General features: G+C 37.7%; 9 protein-coding genes across 9 annotated transcripts, besides 4 other annotated features; 3 read left to right on the top strand and 6 right to left on the bottom strand.

Annotated features, from left to right (window-relative positions):
* Nucleotides 1-56: 56 nt before the first annotated feature.
* Nucleotides 57-5,671: a telomere (TEL16R; Telomeric region on the right arm of Chromosome XVI; annotated components include an X element core sequence and a short Y' element; TEL16R does have telomeric repeats (TEL16R-TR), but they are missing from the genome annotation due to difficulties encountered during sequencing and/or assembly).
* On the bottom strand, nt 366-3,464 carry YPR204W (Y' element ATP-dependent helicase; the record flags this gene model as incomplete). Its single annotated transcript, NM_001184301.1, has 1 exon — nt 366-3,464. One exon carries the CDS (start codon nt 3,462-3,464, stop codon nt 366-368), a length of 3,099 nt encoding a protein of 1,032 aa, NP_015530.1.
* YPR203W (uncharacterized protein) lies at nt 3,879-4,187 on the bottom strand (the record flags this gene model as incomplete). Its single annotated transcript, NM_001184300.1, has 1 exon — nt 3,879-4,187. One exon carries the CDS (start codon nt 4,185-4,187, stop codon nt 3,879-3,881), a length of 309 nt encoding a protein of 102 aa, NP_015529.1.
* YPR202W (uncharacterized protein) lies at nt 4,171-5,035 on the bottom strand (the record flags this gene model as incomplete). The annotated part of the gene is made up of 2 exons (NM_001184299.1): nt 4,171-4,868; nt 5,017-5,035. 2 exons carry the CDS (start codon nt 5,033-5,035, stop codon nt 4,171-4,173), a joined length of 717 nt encoding a protein of 238 aa, NP_015528.1.
* Nucleotides 5,035-5,983: an origin of replication (ARS1632; Putative replication origin; identified in multiple array studies, not yet confirmed by plasmid-based assay).
* A 947-nt stretch (nt 5,984-6,930) lies between these two features.
* ARR3 (Arr3p) lies at nt 6,931-8,145 on the bottom strand (the record flags this gene model as incomplete). Its single annotated transcript, NM_001184298.1, has 1 exon — nt 6,931-8,145. The coding sequence occupies one exon, from the start codon at nt 8,143-8,145 to the stop codon at nt 6,931-6,933; it is 1,215 nt and encodes a 404-aa protein (NP_015527.1).
* A 250-nt stretch (nt 8,146-8,395) lies between these two features.
* On the top strand, nt 8,396-8,788 carry ARR2 (Arr2p; the record flags this gene model as incomplete). The annotated part of the gene is made up of 1 exon (NM_001184297.1): nt 8,396-8,788. One exon carries the CDS (start codon nt 8,396-8,398, stop codon nt 8,786-8,788), a length of 393 nt encoding a protein of 130 aa, NP_015526.1.
* Nucleotides 8,789-9,034: 246 nt separating this feature from the next.
* Nucleotides 9,035-9,919, top strand: ARR1 (Arr1p; the record flags this gene model as incomplete). The annotated part of the gene is made up of 1 exon (NM_001184296.1): nt 9,035-9,919. The coding sequence occupies one exon, from the start codon at nt 9,035-9,037 to the stop codon at nt 9,917-9,919; it is 885 nt and encodes a 294-aa protein (NP_015525.1).
* A 2,482-nt stretch (nt 9,920-12,401) lies between these two features.
* Nucleotides 12,402-14,033, bottom strand: SGE1 (Sge1p; the record flags this gene model as incomplete). Its single annotated transcript, NM_001184295.1, has 1 exon — nt 12,402-14,033. One exon carries the CDS (start codon nt 14,031-14,033, stop codon nt 12,402-12,404), a length of 1,632 nt encoding a protein of 543 aa, NP_015524.1.
* Nucleotides 14,034-14,662: 629 nt separating this feature from the next.
* Nucleotides 14,663-14,996: a long terminal repeat (Ty4 LTR).
* Nucleotides 14,838-15,084: an origin of replication (ARS1631; Autonomously Replicating Sequence).
* Nucleotides 15,085-15,278: 194 nt separating this feature from the next.
* On the bottom strand, nt 15,279-16,691 carry YPR196W (putative maltose-responsive transcription factor; the record flags this gene model as incomplete). Its single annotated transcript, NM_001184293.1, has 1 exon — nt 15,279-16,691. The coding sequence occupies one exon, from the start codon at nt 16,689-16,691 to the stop codon at nt 15,279-15,281; it is 1,413 nt and encodes a 470-aa protein (NP_015522.1).
* A 3,081-nt stretch (nt 16,692-19,772) lies between these two features.
* On the top strand, nt 19,773-20,102 carry YPR195C (uncharacterized protein; the record flags this gene model as incomplete). Its single annotated transcript, NM_001348889.1, has 1 exon — nt 19,773-20,102. The coding sequence occupies one exon, from the start codon at nt 19,773-19,775 to the stop codon at nt 20,100-20,102; it is 330 nt and encodes a 109-aa protein (NP_001335827.1).
* Between the last annotated feature and the right edge of the window lie 989 nt (nt 20,103-21,091).

Genomic DNA, 21,091 nt, shown 5'->3' with positions numbered 1-21,091 from the left:
TTTCTGACCGAAATTAAAAAAAAAAAATGAAAATGAAACCCTGTTCTTTAGCCCTACAACACTTCTACATAGCCCTAAATAGCCCTAAATAGCCCTCATGTACGTCTCCTCCAAGCCCTGTTGTCTCTTACCCGGATGTTCAACCAAAAGCTACTTACTACCTTTATTTTATGTTTACTTTTTATAGATTGTCTTTTTATCCTACTCTTTCCCACTTGTCTCTCGCTACTGCCGTGCAACAAACACTAAATCAAAACAGTGAAATACTACTACATCAAAACGCATATTCCCTAGAAAAAAAAATTTCTTACAATATACTATACTACACAATACATAATCACTGACTTTCGTAACAACAATTTCCTTCACTCTCCAACTTCTCTGCTCGAATCTCTACATAATAATATATCAAATCTACCGTCTGGAACATCATCGCTATCCAGCTCTTTGTGAACCGCTACCATCAGCATGTACAGCGGTACCCTCGTGTTATCTGCAGCGAGAACTTCAACGTTTGCCAAATCAAGCCAATGTGGTAACAACCACACCTCCGAAATCTGCTCCAAAAGATATTCCAGTTTCTGCCGAAATGTTTTATTGCAGAACAGCCCTATCAGCATCGACAGGAATGCCGTCCAATGCGGCACTTTAGATGGGGTAACTCCCAGCGCAAGCTGATCTCGCAAGTGCATTCCTAGACTTAATTCATATCTGCTCCTCAACTGTCGATGATGCCTGCTAAACTGCAGCTTGACGTACTGCGGACCCTGCAGTCCAGCGCTCGTCATGGAACGCAAACGCTGAAAAACTCCAACTTTCTCGAGCGCTTCCACAAAGACCGTATCGTCTTTTGCCTCCCATTCTTCCCGGCACTTTTTTTCGTCCCAGTTCAAAAAGTACTGCAGCACCTCTGTCTTCGATTCACGCAAGTTGCTCCATACTTTATAATACAACTCTTTGATCTGCCTTCCAGACATGCGGAAAACTTGGCTCCCTTGCTTGCCTCTTGTCGAATCCAATACACTAATTGTTTCTCTTCTTCTAGTAATGGCCAGGTACCAAGCATAATTTCTCTGTATCTGAGAGTAGATCTCTCCCCTTTTTACGCTAAAATATTTCAAATATCCTACAGGGTCCCCATGATATGGCTCGATGTCTTCCAAGTATTCTTTGTATTCCTCGTCATTTCGCAGCATTCTCTCCACAGCTAGTGCTTCCCAAGCCATCCTCCGATACGATACTTTCTGGCCAGCCCAACAGACACAGAGCTCGAACATCTTTTGACAGCCCTTGCATAATCCGTATTGTGTGAATACTCCCTCTGGGCAGAAGTATACGTCAATACCATAGAGGAAAAGATGTTTAATTTCGTCAGACCGAAATCCAAGAAACTGTAAGACATTCATATTCTCGGAAGTATTGGGAAATTGTGCTTTCAGTTTCTTTCTCTCTAGCAAAACCATTTGACTCCCTTTCCGCTTATACGACTCTTTGTTAATGTCGGTGACTGGATGGAATCTATTATCCTCAGCATTGCCATCTTTATTGGCGTCCTCCTTGGCACTAGCGTTGGTACTTTCAGTGGTAGTAGCATTAGTGCTGGAGTTGGTGCTAGCAGTGGTAGTAGCACTAGTGTTGGAGTTGGTACCTTCAGTGGTAGTAGCATTAGTGCTGGAGTTGGTACTTTCAGTGGTAGTAGCATTAGTGTTGGAGTTGGTACTTTCAGTGGTAGTCGCACTAGTCCTGACGTTGATGCTGGCAGTGGTAGTAGCATTAGTGCTGGAGTTGGTACTTTCAGTGGTAGTAGCACTAGTGTTGGAGTCGGTACTTTCGGTGGTAGTAGCACTAGTGTTGGAGTTGGTACTTTCAGTGGTAGTCGCACTAGTCCTGACGTTGATGCTGGCAGTGGTAGTAGCACTAGTCCTGACGTTGGTGCTGGCAGTGGTAGTAGCATTAGTGCTGGAGTTGGTACTTTCAGTGGTAGTCGCACTAGTCCTGACGTTGATGCTGGCAGTGGTAGTAGCACTAGTCCTGACGTTGGTGCTGGCAGTGGTAGTAGCATTAGTGCTGGAGTTGGTAGTCGCATTGGTACTGGCATTAGCACTACCATGAATGCACGTGTTGCTGTCCTCATCACTGCTGCAATACTTTCTGCACCTGTCACTGCTATTGCTCTCCTGGAAGCTAGACGGTAACGCAACGATCGACATGGAAGCTGTCGCCTGTTTTTCAGCCAATCTGTCCATTCTTTCTATCAGTTCCACTGTGTCAGCAGACAGGTCTGTCCTGGAGCCACAGCATCCAACATGCTGGCCCTTTTTTCCTTTCTTTGATTCAAGTCCATAGAACTCGCGTACCTGTTCGGTTATACAGCCTTCCTTAATCGGTGGTAATTCACCCTTACGATTCCTTGCCGCCCAACTGTTTTTTCTAGATAATAGATAACAGAGGCCCCCATCTCTTAGTCTCCCTACGCCTTGAATGAGCTCAATAATATTAAGTCTATTATCAAGCATGATCACCATCATCAATTGCTTAATGTCAATTCCTTCAGTCACTAATTTCGTTCCGATGAGAACTCGCATGCTACCGTCAGTGACAAACTCCTTTGTGCGAGACACCTTTTCTGCAGCACCCAGCTTCCCGTGTATCCATACCACCCTAAAATACTTTCTCCAAGAGCAGGCCAATTCTTCCACTTCGTTGGTTGTGCTTGCAACTACAATGGCCTTCGACTCTGGTTCAATTTCAAAGAGGGCTAAAAGAAGCTTCAGTGCTTCTTCGGGCTGTGATTCCACTTTCTTCCAAATTTTATGAACATGCCCTAAAGGCACCTCGGATTTCTCCTTGATTAGATTAAACATCCGTGTTGGATAGCTGGATAGACCTCTGCTGAGATCTTCCGACCGTTTGAGCTCGTTGATGTCCATCGACTTCTTGGCCAGTCCCGTAAGCCCAATACGCTGCAACGCAGCATCAGCTACAGCCTCAGGTGCTGTGCCGCTCAAAAAGATTGCTTTCTCAAAAGCGTCAAAATCAAGGTTAGTTATGCCCCCAAATTGCGACTGCCGGTAGACCTCCGTTTCAAAGTTGTGAAACTCATCTACAATGAGGTAACCCAATTTTACGTTGTTGGTCCTAAAGGTGCACTCAACAATATTCTCCCACGCAGCTATCCTGTCTGTGAAATTAGTGCTAGCAAGATCATCGTAGATCCCCACGTATAAATCAGTAACGCCATCGCAACCTTCTTCAATAAAGTTTCTTACAGGGGCCACATTCAAGCAACCGCATCGGCCCAACCTGATCATGCAATTAGCAAGCAACACTGTGTACGGTACAAACAGAAACGACACATATTTCACGTCGCCCTTAGACGCCAGTGCTATCAAGGGGAGATGAAATAACTCCGTCTTACCATAGCCCGGTGGGGCCTGTACTGCCACAGAGGGTGTGTCTGCCATGTATATTTCATGACATAAGCGCAACTGATGCAAGTCCCTGAATTCAAAGGAGCTGCCAAAGAGTTTCTGGCCTGCGACGAGGATATCGTTTGTACTCTTGGGCTCTCGGGGCCTTTTTCGCGTTACTCTTGAAATTTTTTGATGATGATCTGAACTCGCCGCCTCACCTGCCACTACGTCTTCCGCATTCCGAGTACTAGAGAATGAACAATGGTAGTCGCTTTCAAGGCCTAACCATTGAATCCAGCGCTCGGAAGTGAGTCCGTCAAGCGTCTTTAGTCGAGGCTCCGATGAACCGTTCTTGTTGTATCGTCGACGTATACGTTGCGCTGTAGCTCTGGATAACGGTAAGCGTATCACCGTAAGCTCGTCAATTATTTTTGAGAGCCGCGGTCATTTTGTTAGTATCTCTTCTCAACTTGGGCAGCACACATGCAAAACATCACCCAATCGGTCCTTTTTGTTCATCATATCGTTACATATCTGTGAAAAGTACTTTATCTCAATGGGTTTACGTGGGCATAGATCACGCTTCAGCCGCTCTGTGTCGACTTTCTTTTCGCCAGGTAAACTTGCTTGGTATGCAGAAAAAATCGATAGCTCATCTACGTGTAGTAACAAAAACATGTGGGGTGCCAAATTGTACCCATATTTCCTTATGGTGCTTTTCTGAAGACTCCTTACAATAGGTGCGCCAGAAACAAAGTCAGTGAAAGTACGCATCGTAGAGCTGTCGTTCGGCCTGGCACTCGCTATTTCGTGACAACGTTCCAGGACACGGAAAACTCAACTCATTATAGTATCCTCTGTTGAGGTAAAAAAGAGAAAGGGTATCGTAATCCTTTCTATTGAATTTCAAAGTATGCACTTGAAACAACGTGTAGACCATCAAGTTGATTTTCTTGGGAATAAGATACTTTGAAGGGATTGGTCCGCCCTGGAAATCTGGTTCGTCTTCAACAAATGTCAGGAACTTTTGTACATTTTTCCCGACCATGACGGAAATGACAATTTTTTCAAAAGACCTTTTCCTATCCATTGCACCAGTTCTGAATTTTACCACTTTGATTAGGCCAGACTTTTCGTCTTCGTAGAATGACCGCACTTCCGTGGGGATCGATTCAAATAAAGTTATTGAGGGACAATGTACCAAGTCGTTTTTGTTATTTAGAGCCGACTCAAACTCGTCAAAGTTTGCTTTTTCAAACTTACGCCTATCGGAAACTTTCATTTTATTTTTGTAAGTTTCGAAATTAACAATAGTATGTTGATTGTTATGCTTTTTGACAAGAAATCCATCAATATAAACAAAAGATTGTCCAGTTTCCGTCTTATCATCATCTGAGAATGTAATAATTAAGCTATTGAGAAGATGCAGAATCTGCGCTATGCAGGTGCAAATCTCTAGCAGCAGCAAAGTAAATTCAGTTAGTAAGCAATCTCACTAAGATAAGCGACTGTCTGTCCCCTTCAAGCACAACATAGAAAACAGAAGGATGTCTCATTCATCGCTTGATTTCCGGCCTGCAAAAATAAAGTAGTCGGTACGTACGTTCGTTTTCAATTTCCATGGTGCACAGTATCTTAACTATCTGCTTAGTCGAGGAGAACCAGGATTCTGTTCGTTGCTCAGCCGCTTCGTGGATATTCTCTTGGATACTTTAAACATGGACCTACGCTTAGCCTGCGCTTAGCCTACAACTTCTTCCGCTCTCGAAAAGACCAATATAATAAAAAGTTATAAATTACATTTCCTTATTAGGTATACGACCTCACGCTTCGAAGTAAAGGAGCCTACCACTCTATACCACCACTACCACCACCGCCACTTGCCACACTCACCTTCACTTCTACTGATATGTCATACGCACACGGATGCTACAGTATATACCATCTCAAACTTACCCTACTTTCATATTCCACACCATGGCCCCATTCTCACTAAATCAGTACTAGATGCACTCACATCATTATGCACGGCACTTGCCTCAGCGGTCTATACCCTGTGCCATTCACCCATAAAGCCCATGATTATCCACATTTTAATATCTACATCTCATTTTGCGGTTCCAAATATTGTATAACTGCACCATATACTAACCACTCAATTTATACACACTTATGTCAATATAACCACAAAATCACCACCAAAATCACCTAAACATAAAAATTAACCATTCATTAATGAGAAGATATAAACATACTAAATATTAACATAATTGAAATATCGTAAACATAACACCCTATTCATTAAATTGTCTATTACTTGTGCCATTTACCCATAACATTCATGATCATCCACATTTTAATTTTCTAAAATTGATCACAGAACCTCCATTATCATATCAATACTCTCAACTTCATGCTTTATAACGTTTTCATACAAATTAACCACTATAAGGTATCATAGCTATTTGCATTCTCATCACCTTTCAGTGAATTCCAATTTAATAGCAGAATATACTCGCGCAGCTGCTATGGTGCGTTTTTAATCTCTCCCCACCTTGGTATTCTATAATTATGCATACATGGTCTTGTGGTATCTTTGATATCGAATAGTTTATGCTTGCAATTTCAGCCTAATAATGGCGACATAAGACGTGTCCTCATGTCGCTATTCAAACGCAACTACAAGATCTTCTTACTCCCTATACTCATTCCCGGTGCCACTATATAACACCACTATGCTATACTATAATAGCAATACACATTAACGCAGATGCTATAATATCTTTACTTCATCTCACCAACTCAACTGATAATCATACAGACAGTACTATACAATACAGTCATTTACTAAAACGAATGCCGCTCCATGATATCCCAAACTTATACTGGCACCATTTTGAAACATTATATGTCACCTCTTCATCCTAATGACTTCAACTTCATGCATTATAAAATGGCAGCTACACGTACTTATGCGGGTACTACGACATAAGCTTATCTTGTCCTATTTCGTTACGTTAATTTTAATTAGACACTAGATGCACGAATTCCATTTTTATGCGAATGATCTATGAAGCCATTGTTGTACCATCACCATGTGCTATTCCATCGGGCTTACAATACTTGGGTTTAAAGCATTACTAATCTTGCAGGAAAATCTCAAAAATGACATACAATACGCAATAATAATTTTTCAGCGAGTTTCTAATTCAAAGACATTGTATTTAGAAGTGATGTACGTAACACAGTTTGCCACTTGAGTTCATTAGACTTTCAAAAATGCAATAGTAAGATTACGTCCCCTTCTTACTGAACTCCAAAACTGTGCGGAGTTTTTGAATGATGCGGGATGGCGTGAACAAACCCATTTTTTCATCCTAACCATCACTAAGATCAATCAGTTGTCCTTCAAAAAAAATTGTCAATTTTATCTGTTTTTAGGGTGAACTTGGATTAATATAGAGTTATAAGTGGTATTATTCATTGGTGCCCAAGTAATTTTTTGGTGAGTCAACAATTAATTTCTATTGTTCCATATATAATATGGTTTAAGGATCCTCGCGACTATTGCCAAAATCAATAAAATTGGAACTTCTAGCAACGGCCCAAATGTTGCAGCTATTGCTTGCTTGCTATTGTTACCATATAAGGAAATAGCAATTGCCAGGGATAGTTCAAAATTATTTGAAGCCATAGTGAAACATTGCGTCATCGTAATAGAAAAGCTAGCTTCACAAGACTTTCTTCCCCAGACCCTCTTTAAAAGTAGTTCTTGGTCACAGCTACATTCTCTTTGTGTATCACTCCTAGATATTGATAAGTACCTCATTAATGCGAAGGTCAAAAACCATGCAATAAAGAAGTAAAGCACCAATGGGACAAAGCACAATATTGCAGAACCAATTTCGTGGATAAATTGATAACCTCTACTAATAAAAATAACAAATAAAGTGTAATGAAATCCGATCATTGCCCATGGAGAAATAAATCTCAAAATGTATTTTTCATAATTACTTTTACCAGCTATGGTAAGACTTCCCAAACGTATGATAATGCCAATTCCCAGTGGTATGCCGAGAAAAACTCCGACAGACTTTGCAACCTCTTCGAATAATACCCTATTTGAAGTATTCAGGTGGTCATGAGAAATAACATAACAGTAAAATATCTGCAATGGTGCATATAATACCATCTGTAAAAGCGAGTTTGTAATAACAAGCACGACGCAGAGATCATTGTCTCCTCCAGCAATCTGATTCCAAATTAGCACCATGGCAATGCATCTAGCTACTCCGATCATAATAATGCCTTGACGGTATTCCTTATAATCGAATAGCGCCATCCACGCCAATGCTGTCATCAACAAAGGACCGATGACCCAATTCAAAAATAACGAGAGGGCTAGTTGCTTCCTTATATAGCTCCTGTAGAAGTACTTGTGAATAGACTCCCAGGAAACTTTGCAGATCGGGGGAATCATCATTACAATCATACCAACAGTCAAAGGAATGGACACTCCCATTAGATTGGGATGACCTTCAGCGTCAAAAGTGTGACGGGAAGAAGGCACATAGACAGAAATTATTACTGCAATGATTATGGAGAGAATTATAGTAAATGGCAACATCAAGTCAAGCCATGACAATGACTTGATCGTAGTCAGTATATCGGTGCGATTCACCATATTAACCTTAGAAGGTACCGAATTTTCACTTTTTTGATCTTCTGACATTATTCTACTAACCTGATGATTTGTTGGTTGGGTTCTCTTGAATTACAACGAGAGCATTCATTTATATTCTTTTCCGTTTACATTATAATTATGTAAGGAGCGTTGCCGCTAAAGTTGATTATTAATCAAACAAAAAGATAATTAAGAGCATTCAAAATTTGATTTTAAATCAACACTTTTGAAAAGTCGGTATAAAAACTAATGTATAACAAACTAATATTGAGGAAAACTTGACAATCCAGCAAGCGTAATGGTAAGTTTCATAACGTCTAGGCAACTCAAGGGCCTAATTGAAAATCAGAGGAAGGATTTTCAAGTTGTTGATCTTCGAAGAGAAGATTTTGCACGTGATCATATTACAAACGCTTGGCATGTTCCAGTAACAGCACAGATTACAGAGAAGCAACTGAATCAATTAATTAAAGGTTTATCCGATACTTTCTCAAGTTCTCAATTCGTCAAAGTGATATTTCATTGTACTGGGTCCAAGAATAGGGGACCAAAAGTAGCTGCTAAATTCGAAACCTACTTACAAGAAGAAGATATTACAAGTAAGTTTGAGAGTTGCATCCTCGTTGGAGGTTTTTACGCTTGGGAGACCCATTGTAGAGAGAGTAACCTTAAATTGATTGTTAGTGGTTGAGCTCCTCAAGCTTTATTGTTCCAGCATTAATGTAAAAGTCTTTTCAATATTTTATGTACGGCAAAACTTTTTAATTCCATTTTTTTTTTTTTTTTCGTTTCTTTTCTTATTAAATTAAATATAATTATAATTATAATATTCCTATCTTTACAAAATCATATTAGTATATAATTCTAGCATGCGGATGGTCTTTAAGGAGCGGCCGTTGAAAAAACATGTCAAAACGGAAGATAAGTGACCAAGATAATGGCAAAACCGCGTGGAAGAAAAGGCGGCAGGAAGCCTTCACTTACTCCACCTAAAAATAAGAGAGCTGCGCAACTTAGAGCATCCCAAAACGCATTTAGAAAACGAAAGTTGGAAAGATTAGAAGAACTAGAGAAGAAAGAAGCTCAGCTAACGGTAACAAATGATCAAATTCACATATTAAAGAAGGAAAATGAACTTCTCCATTTTATGTTGAGGAGTCTTTTGACTGAGAGGAACATGCCTTCTGATGAACGGAACATTAGTAAGGCCTGTTGTGAAGAAAAACCGCCCACATGTAACACTCTCGATGGTAGTGTGGTTCTTTCCTCCACATATAATTCCCTTGAAATACAACAATGCTACGTATTTTTCAAGCAACTGCTCTCAGTGTGTGTTGGAAAGAATTGTACAGTGCCGTCACCGTTGAATTCCTTTGATCGGTCCTTCTATCCCATAGGCTGTACGAATCTCTCAAATGACATACCAGGCTATTCTTTTCTAAATGATGCAATGAGTGAGATTCATACGTTTGGTGACTTTAATGGGGAACTTGATAGTACCTTTTTGGAGTTTAGTGGGACTGAAATAAAGGAGCCAAATAATTTCATTACTGAAAACACTAATGCAATAGAAACAGCGGCAGCGAGCATGGTGATTAGGCAGGGTTTCCATCCAAGACAGTATTATACAGTGGATGCTTTTGGAGGGGACGTCCTATTAAGTGCGATGGATATTTGGAGTTTTATGAAAGTGCATCCAAAGGTTAACACATTTGACCTTGAAATTTTGGGAACAGAACTTAAGAAAAGTGCTACGTGTTCTAATTTTGATATTTTAATTAGCCTCAAGCATTTCATTAAGGTCTTTTCGTCAAAATTATAATATTCTTCCTGTAAGCACAGCGCAACATTGTCTTTCTTATTGTTAATATATAAGTTAAAAGCCGAATTTTTCATTTATTTATATAGATGGCGTGAAGATTATTACGGTCAGATACCTTCGCCTATTTATGTACTTGCATGCGTTTAGATTTTATTGGAAAAAGTATTAATTTATCGTCTATCGACTAGTATTCACGTTACTAGTATATTCTGTATAGTTAATGATAGAGCCTTTATTTAAAATGGAAGTCCAATAACTATTTCAAAATCAAATTATATGTCAAAGATGTTCAACAAATTGGGAAGGCAAGAGGCGAGCACTAGGCCTGATACCCTTCTTAATGCCTTGACATACACGTGTCTATTTCTTTTTTCTTGTCGAGGTATTGAGGTATTGACCAATGCTGAATGCTTGATAATGTAATTAGGGATCGCGTACGACAAGTTTCAGCAATTGTTAGGGTGTTATTTTCATTGTTCCCGATTATGAGCACAATATGGCGGTCTTGTACTAGGATAACTTGGGCGTATGTTTCACTATACTAGAACCATGATTTTATCAGTGTAGAACAAATGCTGAAACTTTGATTCAAATACAAACATTTACTAAAACACTGTAATACGATCGATGTGGAGTATTCGATGAATATTTTTCATGTTTACGTTTATATAATTCCTTTCCAAACGCTTTTCGTCGATTAACTTGGAATTCTTCATAACATTGATTGGAACCCTTAGTTATCCATTCACCATGGAAAAGGTTTGAGAAAACTTTTTATAACTTTGTTGTAAACATATTATAGTAAAGTAGAAGAGCCTCTGCTATGCATGGTTAAGTAAAATTGCAATGTGCACGCAAGTATACATATATTGTAATTGATCGAAAAGAAGTTAAGAAATTTTTAATTACTAATGATTAATGGAAAGGAAAGGTCTTTTCTCATTTCGTTTTGTCATGATGTTCACAATAAGGGATATCAAGTAATCGGGCAACGCAAGTTAAACAGTTGCCAATTTGGAGCTGATATTTGATGGAATTTTTTTGGACTATTACAAATTGATTTATCGTCCTTCGTATGGACGTATCCATGGCAGTTTATTGGTTAGTTTCAGGTCTTTTTACGTAAGGAAGAATGCAATTAGTAGGTCACAGAACATAAGCGATAATGATTTCCAATTTCTGTATGTACTTATAAGCGTTCGTCAAAGCAGCTCTTTTAAGATTTCCCGAGTATAAGTTTAATAAAATATAAAGAATCATACCATTGGATGGATACAAAACAAAAAACAAGGGGACCTACCAATTTTTAATCATTCAAGATTGTTCTGACACTACCAGTCAAAGTCAATGGGTCCAGCGTACAACTCAGGGGGGCAATCCATTAAGAGAACATCAATGAGATTTTTTTGAGAAATTGATGAAGTTGCACAGAAAACGAATAGGTACCTCTTTGAGCAGACAATGTTTGGAAGATTTCTGAGTTTTTTTATAAGAGTGGTCATCTAGTAACTGATACTTCATCAGCCTTGTATTTTAAAAAAATTCCTATTCTTTTGGTCATTGACATTTGAACTATTGCTATGTATAGAAAAAACACAACCGGCCAATACCAATAATCCTTCAGTGTCAGCATGAGTATTCACATATCCACATAGGAGCTGTAAGCCCGAAAAGTATCGATAAACTAGTTGAAAGAAAGTAACACTGAAAGGGCGGCAAAAAGAAAATGCCTTTACTAGCTATAGTTCAAGACTCACGATCTCTATTGTTCCAATATTGGAGATGGAATAATCCAAGGATTATCAATGTCCCGCTTTTTATATTTCACCTTTTCAGGCATCAGAGTTTGTGGAATGACGGGAAAAATCAACATCAGATCCTCGAGAGTTTATTAACAGTTTTATTGATATTATATACGATTATATTATCCCAACCCACAAAACAGTATTTTCAACAGAAGTGGTAATTTTTCTGTATTTAATGTACGGAAAGTAAAGCTACCACCTTTCTGTGACAACTGTTTAGTACAGACACTGAATCTGGTTTGGCTTAAACAATAGTTCTCGGAACAAGAGACCTCATCAAATTCGAATCTTCATTTGCTATCCTACGATATTCATTAACACTTGCTCAACTGAAAGTCCACATTTAATGCGGATTTTATGTATATGTATTTACGAACAAATTTAATTTTTATACAGTTGGTCAACTTTCTGCTAGTTTAGGAACGGTGTTGTTAGTAATAATGATATCCTAATCACAGGGTATTTTGTAATTATGAGCTTTGATTATATCTTTATATTCGAATGCTATATCCTCAGTAGCTTAATATTAATCTTTCTTGAGGCAACTAAGCTTGCTTAAAGCTAGCATTAATCACTAAATAAATAATGAAAGACAAACCATCTGATGTTAGATAATATATAAGTACTGTCTAGTTTTATCGAACTACGATAAGTTAATTTATACGTTGGAAAATTGTTCATTGTTGCTTTTTGGCTGATATTGTTGTTTTCTTACTCGAAGTGAATATTCCAAAGAAGAATGAAAGAGCATAGCATCCTAAGGCGCAGTAAAAAACGTCATGGATAGCTGTGTTTATGAACTTTGATAGTGAAGATTGGGGGCCATCATAATGTTCTGTGCTATACGCTAAAAGTGTTTCTACAGACGTAAATTGTGGTATGTTTAATTGGGAAGAGCGCATCTGGTTTTTGAGTGATGCAGTGAATATCATTGCCCCCATATTCCCTCCAAACGCAAAGCCCAAGGATTTGGCGAACGAGTTGAAAGCTGTGACTTCAATAAACTTGTTTTGAAAGTCTGGATCGTCTGATGTTATCTGCACCTGGGAGCTTAATAACGTTGCTTGGAAAATACTACCAAAAGCTATTCCTGGGAGAATTGAATAACCTATTGACTGAGAGAGTTCGCCATTGATTAGCGTAAATAAACCAGATCCAACAATCCCACAAAGCACACCAAAAACAATTGCCGGTTTGATGATGCCATATTTTGAATTTAGATATGCTATGGCCATAGTTGCAATCATAGCTGGAATTGATAGTTCCCAAAGATGTATACTCGCTAATGTAGGCTTTTTTTTAAATACTAGTTGATAAAGCTGGACTAAATAAGCAGACTGTAATTCATAAGCAAAGCAAGAAAGGAATCCTGTTATGGAGCTTGTAAATATGCCACAATTTGAGGCAATATTCCATGTCAGTAACGGTTTGATCCGCTTGTTGTCATAGTGAAGCCCCGATAATGACAGAAAATGAAAGTCGTAAGCACAAAATAGTAACAATAAGATAGGGCCCACGGTAAAAAAGCAAATAATGATACCCGAATTCCATGGGAAGTTGTTTCCACCAAATGAAAGACCTAACATCAGTAGTGTAAAGCCTGCTGAAGATAAAATAATCCCAACCATGTCTAGTTTAAATACAAGTACTTCAAATGTATTCTTCCAAAAACTTGCTTTCAATAATTCGCCATAGTCATAGTTCATAATTTTTTTGATTTTTGATGGTAGCCACATTTTTTGATGTGGTTCTCCAGATGTGTTACAAAATGCCAATATTATGAACGCAAACGCACCGATTGGAAGATTTATATAAAAGCACCATCTCCAAGACAAATGTTCATTAAATGCACCACCAATAAAAGGCCCGACTCCCTCTGCAATGACATACGATATAGCGAGTGCCGTTATCATAATTCCTCTATGGTTTTCTCGGACAATGGATGTTCCAACTACAAAAGCAAGTGATTCAATTCCACTTCCTCCAAACCCAGCAACGACTCTTCCGCTAATCAGAGTCGCCATTGAATTCGAAAGAGCAGAAATCAAAGACCCTATTTCAAATACAATAACAGAAATCATTAAGCACTCCTTTGTACCAAGTATTTCGGCCAAGCGACCCCATAATAACATGAAAACAGCATTAGAAAGAGCATATCCAGTAACTAACCAACCAATATTGCCGAAGTCATGGAACTTAATGCCAATTGTATCATATAAAGTAACCACTATAACAATATCCAAGGCCGCCAGAAAAAGGGTTAATAGAAGCGATATAACACATAAAGTTAAACTCAAAGTACTCTTCATTGCATATATGTCTGACGGTGAAGCTTATGTGTTGTACAAACAGATGAGCATGATCATGAGATTTAAACTTCTATTTAAAGTAGTTCCAAGATGTCATTTCTTTTTACGAAGCGCAGCCGTTTATCAACCATTCTAACTAAGCCGCTTTTCGATAGAAAAATAAACGGACCGATAGCTTAATTTACATTAACAATATTGCATATTCGAGTTTCGATTAATAGTGCTTTTTTTCATTGGTTAATGCAGTTTTATAATTTATTGTATAGTAACGTTCTTTTAGAAATACAGTTTTGTTAAAGCTTCTTCACTTCTTCACACGAAATAAAGCTCGTCTATGTTTTGTTAAATAAAACTTGAGAAACGAGTAAACTTCTAGATAGTTTTCGGATTCTATTTTTGTAAAGCTATTGATATTATGCATATATCATATACTAGAAATTTTCTTTACGGGTTTGAACAATTCGCAGAATGAAGCAAGTAATATTTTTACAATGTTTTGTGAATATTACTCACCATCTTCGTTTAACATCTTGAAAAAATAAACAAATTCTATTTCAAAAGTAAGATCGTAGTGTACATGGTCCTCTTCCTTAATCTTTTTTGTTATATTTTGCAAAAACAATGTATTGTGTTTATGAACAAAGGTAAAAAGATAATATTAATGAAGGTTGAATACGGGTCCAAGACTAATATAATAGAGGTAAAAACATGCTGATTGGTTTATTATTAATCATGACCAATATGATGGTAATTCCCGTAGTTTCATATATTTAATGTGACGACTCATATTGCTTTAATACAAAATTTTCATGTCATGCTCAATTAACAGATTCTTAACTCATATCCAGTACTTTCTAAACTACTTATTTACGTTTAGCTTTGCTGTGGTTCTTTTATACTTAATCATATAAGATACATGCATCTAGATTGCCACTATATAGCAGCACATGTTACAGTTAACTATCGATTGTCCAAAATATTTTGAATGAGCTATTGATTCAGGCAATCTAAAGGATTCAAAGACTAATGTAGCCAACATGGGCTTTGTATAGCGCCAAATTGCACAAATTATGTGGTTGAAAACAATTTCTTCAGATTAGTAAACCAGATCTATATTTAATGCCTTGGTACCCATTTATAAAAAAAATAAAGTATAATGAAATTTTCTCAATGAAAACGCAAAAGTTCATTTGAGGAAAATCATCAGGTCACAAGATGTTGAAACTGTAAGAAGATAAAGTTCATTTAGGGAATAATGTCGACTTCATCCTTGGAATCATCATTTAGGCGCAGTGGTCTAGAGATAGGCAAATCGATTAGAGCACTCTGACATTTAGTTGAAAACCTTTGAAACATTTTATGATTGCAATGTTTCAGGGAGAAAACGAACTTAGATACATCGCACAAAATATTCCAAGCCTCCAACTTCATATTGTGATCATACTTACTTACGACGTCTACCAATGCATTGGCTATTTCTAGCGCCTTCATTGGTATCACAGGACCATGCACATCATATAGGTCGATTGGAGTTAAAAGTGTATCCTGTAACATATCCTTGGCTATTTCGACTGGAATGTGTGTGGCGTTAGTATTCGAAAAAAAATTCATCCGCATATCCTTCTTATTTAGTACCAACTTCCATGCTAGAGTCCTGACCCAGTGCCGAGAAAAGAGATAGTCTATGTATCCGTAAGAGTATGGCTCTATATCAAGTGAGCTTATGTGAAGTTCATTCCATATCCTTTTTAGAGAGTCTTCAGTATAGGAACCATTAACACTGTTGGTAGCTAAGGCATCGTAAAAGTATTTCCCAGGAACAGTGAATACTTTAATCACCTCAAGAAAACTATCCAAAGAAAGTCGGGAATCAGTTACGATTTCGGGTTGTGGTGGAGATATAGTGGTATCCAAACTTGTTACACATTTAATGTATACGGCATAGTACCTCTCTGTCATGAGAAGCAGATAGTAAACCTTTCTTATAAGTTGTTGCTCACCAAATGGAAGAAACTCATAAGTTTCTTCCCGATGAAATCCAGCTATTTTTATGAGGCCAATAGCCTCACAAGAAAGTCTGTATGAGGTTCTTGTATCAGCAAACTGTGCATAACAACGATGCAAACAATAATATGTCATAATTCGAAATATATCACTATTACTGAGATCGTCGAAAAACCGTCGCGATGACATACAAAGATTACACAATTGTTCTCCAGCAAAAAAAAATCCCTTCTTGTATTCTATTTTTGTATGCAGATCACTAAGAGTTGCTGCAGATAGAGACACTAAAAACCAATAAGTGCTGCAGTCCTCATAATTTTCCTCCAAAAGCTTGTAAAGATCATCGTAACTGAGCATTGGCCAAATCACGTATAGTTGATCGTGATATAGTCTCAAACATTGATCAATCACCTTCTTTGGAACCTTTTTATACATTACTGGGGCCGCCATGATGTTATTGTTTACAGTCACCATCTGTATTTCAGCTGCTCTTTCAAGGTTGCTTTCTCCGATGGACTTGGGACCTCGTTTCCTTAACGGTTGTAAATAAGTGCATCTCAAATTGCGCTGACGGCAACGATCACACGGTCTATTCCTATCACACTTCACTCGACGAACGCGACAGCAATCACATGACTGTCTTACAATACTCATATTCCTTCAAGGCAGAAATTTTGATTGTTAGTTTTTTTCCACAGGATATAAAACTTCTCGAAGCTCTGTCTCTGCTTTCCGTATATAGTATTAATATACAGGAACGGATGATTAAACCCGGAGTGGCCTGAATTACAGCAAAAAATATATAGTAACGCAAGCAGTCATCCGGACGATATTGCAGGTTTGAACCTTTTAAGTGTGAACAATACAATGACGACTTTTAATTGCCGCATCGCAAGTATGTATCGCGGTGTCATGGGGATATACGTGGATACTTTGATATTAGCCAAAACAAATCATCTAAAATCATACGAAGACTTCCATAGTTTGAGTTCAAGAAGGCAATCGTTCACATCCTTCGGTGTAGGCAATTTGAAAGAAAAAATCTTTTACTTCCACGAGTGCTGCTAGAGAAAAGAAAAACTTTAAATCTGCATTGCAGATTTAAACTACGAAAAACGGTGAGAAAAAAACTAGGCAGGGATTAACTTATACTTTGCATAAGCCGGAGAAAGTAAAACGAGGGTTCTTTATGCTACAGTTGTATACTTATGCCAAGCACATTCAAGGTGAGATTTGGATACACCTATAACATTCCTATTAGGCGTCTCTAATGATGCAATGATACGAAGGTACTTTTAAAGGATTACGTTTCGGCGAGTATTAGCACAGATACGCAACTATCGTACGATATCACTTAGGTGAACATGATTGTGACTTTTACCTTACGTGTTGCTCAAAAAACTTTAATATGAAATCCGTGTATTTCCGGTCATTAACTCCGGCTCGATTTTTTTGCTAGAGTAAAAAAGAACACGCAAGCTGGCGAAAGAGTTGGGAAAGAATCATGTGACTAAACAGAGCAGCCTTCCATATAGTCTTCCATATCCTCACGAGATGCTAAGCCACAAACTTTTTGCATGACTTTCATTGTGCACTTGACTTCCGAGCACTAAATTGATCTATAATGATACAGATAATTGCGTACCTCCAACATGGTCATGGTTCAAAGTTTGGTGATATGGGCGACATGGATTTGTTCGGAGGTAAGAAACAGGAAAAGTTATCTGCAATGGTTCTTACAAAACAAATAATCTTTGCTCTTTAAACTTTTTACTCAAAGAGATATTTAACCCCTTCTCTGTGATTTAACTCTTCCACTAGAGCCCATTTCTTGTTCGTTAATAGTGTAATTTGTACAATACATATTATTTTTCTTTCTTATAAGAGTTATTATTTTGTATCTCTGTAATATGTAGCATCGTAGTATCGTAGTATCGTTAGGAAGCTGTAAAAGATGGGAGTGGGAAGGCAGTATTCAAAAAAATGCGAAGTCATCGAAATGAGAGATGCTCTGAAGTAAAGAGCAGCAACTTCAAGATCCTAAGGGTGTACATGAGGTTACAATGACCTCAACAGCTACTAAACTAACGGACCTAGATATATCAGTCCGAAGGCTGCTTTTGGTCGAGCAAAAATTGATTTTTCGTAATAACGATAAAGTATAAAACGTGTGTTTATAGGTTTTCAAATTGTCTCTATGGTTTTACATCTCTTATCTTCGATTTTACTGTGTTTTGTACATTGATTACAAGTTGAGGGTGTAACTGAGTTATTAGAATTGAAAAGGTCTTCGCTCGCCACTTGTTTTTTGTGATTTAGTACCCCCCGCCTAAACGTGAATATTAGGCTCGGATTATGGTTTAGTCAATCTTAAGATCGAACAGGAATAAATGGTAGCAATTTCAAATGTAAAAGAGATGTGTTATTTGGCCTAAGTGCGTAGAATGGCGACGTCGAAACGAATATGTAACTTGTCAGACTAACATGATGTTAGCAACGAGAGTTTCGTAACTAGAAATGCCAACAAATAAACTTTGTGGAAAAAAAAATCTTGCAGTAGTAGTAAAAAGCATGAAACATATTACCCACCTAATCTTGGCCTCATCTTAATTACAACAATTATAGTTCCATAAATTTAAGACCCGCGCCTGTAATAATGCTGACGCCTATCATGAATTTCTCTTCTTCTACGAAATTATGGCGACAGTAGTCTACCCTATGGACTTTCATATAAAAAAGTTCACATTTCATTTGATAATACAACTATTATTTGCGCTAAATCTGTATTACCATCCTTTCCATATATTACTTTTCAAACTCACCTGTTAGATGTCTCTTTAACAATTTGGTCCTTCTAATATATCTTACCTTGCTTTCCTTATTCGTAATATTTGCCATGCCAGAGAATCTCTGAAATGCAAAGTTTATACTTTAAAAGGGTTATTTTTGAATTTGGTAATCCTAAGCATTAGTAGATATTCTTTCACTTATTTTTTGGAAATTGTTTCGCTAGATTACTCGTGCACGCAAAAATAAATGTTTCTTGGATCCGATGAGGCGTCACAACTTGCCGCGTCTGCTGTCATTGACTTTTACCCGCTAGAGCAGTAATGAAAAAGACGTTTTTAATAAACTTACCTGCTCAACTTTAGACTTTAGCATCGAAAATTATGGGTCGTTTAGATAAATAATGAAGTTATTCTAAGCCGCACGTAGTAACAAATCTTGAAGTAAAGGACACCAAAAATTGTATTCCGTGCTGTGGAATGTTGGTGCCAGCATTAATCGAATGGTCCATTTCTTTTCTTACCTTTTTGAAGGAACTGATCCTTCAATTCATATTTTTCACTAACGAAAGAAAATAAAGATTTAGTAGGATACCAAGTACTAAAAGCAAAAAAAGAGTATAGTATTTACATAATCTACATATGTGCAAAGGCTCCTCCTTATTTAGAGAAGAAACTTTCCCTTTCCTTAACCGATGCGGTAATTCAACACGTGAATTTCAGCTATTTTAAGTTTGTTTGGTATTCACAGTTCAGAATATTTCTTTTTGAGTCAGCTCATTTCACGTATTTGCAATGTATGTCATTTAGTTGAGATGATAATGAAAGAGCCCCACGCGCTGGTGCGATCTATGATGAAAAATGTAAATACGAAACTTTACTAAAAATAAATAGGGCAGAATATAGATAAGCAAGAATAGAAAGATCACAGATTTGACTGCACAGTCAAATGAATTCTCTCATCCCTCTTTTAGTGGAAGCATCAACATACATTGTAAGAGGAGAAAGCAGCATCTCAATTGCCATTGGAATAGGGCCTCAAGCTAGCAGGAGTGTGCCGTACCACATTCTTTGCAGGGGATGTGACGGCACGGTAACAACTTTTCGTACGTGGCATACGCAACCACTCGGGCCTTGCAATACAATCATCATAGGCAGAAAAGGTAATGAGACAACCGGCGGCGCAGAACAGAGGAGGCAGCAGCACTTAACGTCTGATTCAGCAACAAAAGCGTCATTGGTGGGTTTTTGTGGGCTGTATTATTATTTCAGGAAATAGTAACTGAACGTGTCAACTTTGCATTAACGCGTTTTTCCTATTTGGGTACGGAGATATTTATGTTTTGATAAGCAAATGCTTCAATTGTGCCGTGCGCATCATCAATCCCACTCACTGAGGAACTCTATAATGAAAAAAAAACAAACAGGCAAAAGCAGATAGACCAATAATTGATATCTGATTTTTCACAAAAAATGCAGGAGAGATCAGCATTAAACGGATCCATCACATCCACCGGACGAATCCGTCTCAAATATGGCAGCCACGCTGGTGTGACACATAATATTACTGCAACACTTCTTATCTCATTATTTTTATCATGGTAAAAGAAGTCAACACTATGCGAGGAATACCAAAAGAAAATTTGGTTCACATCATGGTGTCAGTAAAAGCAACCGACAAAAATCGGGGGGTTGCTGTCCGACGTAGTTTCTTCGTTATAATTTTCAATAATCCCACATTTCGTTGTTAACCTTTTGCAAAAATTGATGTAGTTTGTTTTCCTCTTGGCCCCTGTTGTGGTTACCGAACACGTGAATCGCCATTGCGGTTGTCAATATCAGCCCATTGGGTTTTATGAAGATTCGTAACACCTTCGATTATTTAAGTTTATTCTCTTATCTACAATAATAATAGCGTTCTTTTACAATTGGACGCTGTTATCTTACTTCTGAATGTTCATGGATTGGAAATTTTCAATCATTTCACGAATTATTAGCAATGAAGATAAGTAACATTAAAAAAAATATTGATATCAACTTGCTAGGTTTCTTCTCGCTTCAAAAAAATTTATAAATGGGAATGGAACACTATCCTGTGTAAACTTAAGTCATGTCTCAAGTCAGTTGTTACTTATATTCATTCCTATCGAAACATCCCAAAAAATAATATTTGAAACACTTACAATCATACATTGAACGTCTAAACAACGGCGGCATTTTTTTAATAGCAGAAACGAACATATTAGCTTATTCTACAACTAGTAGGGT

This window comes from Saccharomyces cerevisiae, chromosome XVI (genome assembly GCF_000146045.2).
Source record: "Saccharomyces cerevisiae S288C chromosome XVI, complete sequence".
In the NCBI taxonomy this organism is placed as follows: Eukaryota; Fungi; Ascomycota; class Saccharomycetes; order Saccharomycetales; family Saccharomycetaceae; genus Saccharomyces; species Saccharomyces cerevisiae.
This window is presented reverse-complemented; position numbering and strand designations above follow the sequence as displayed.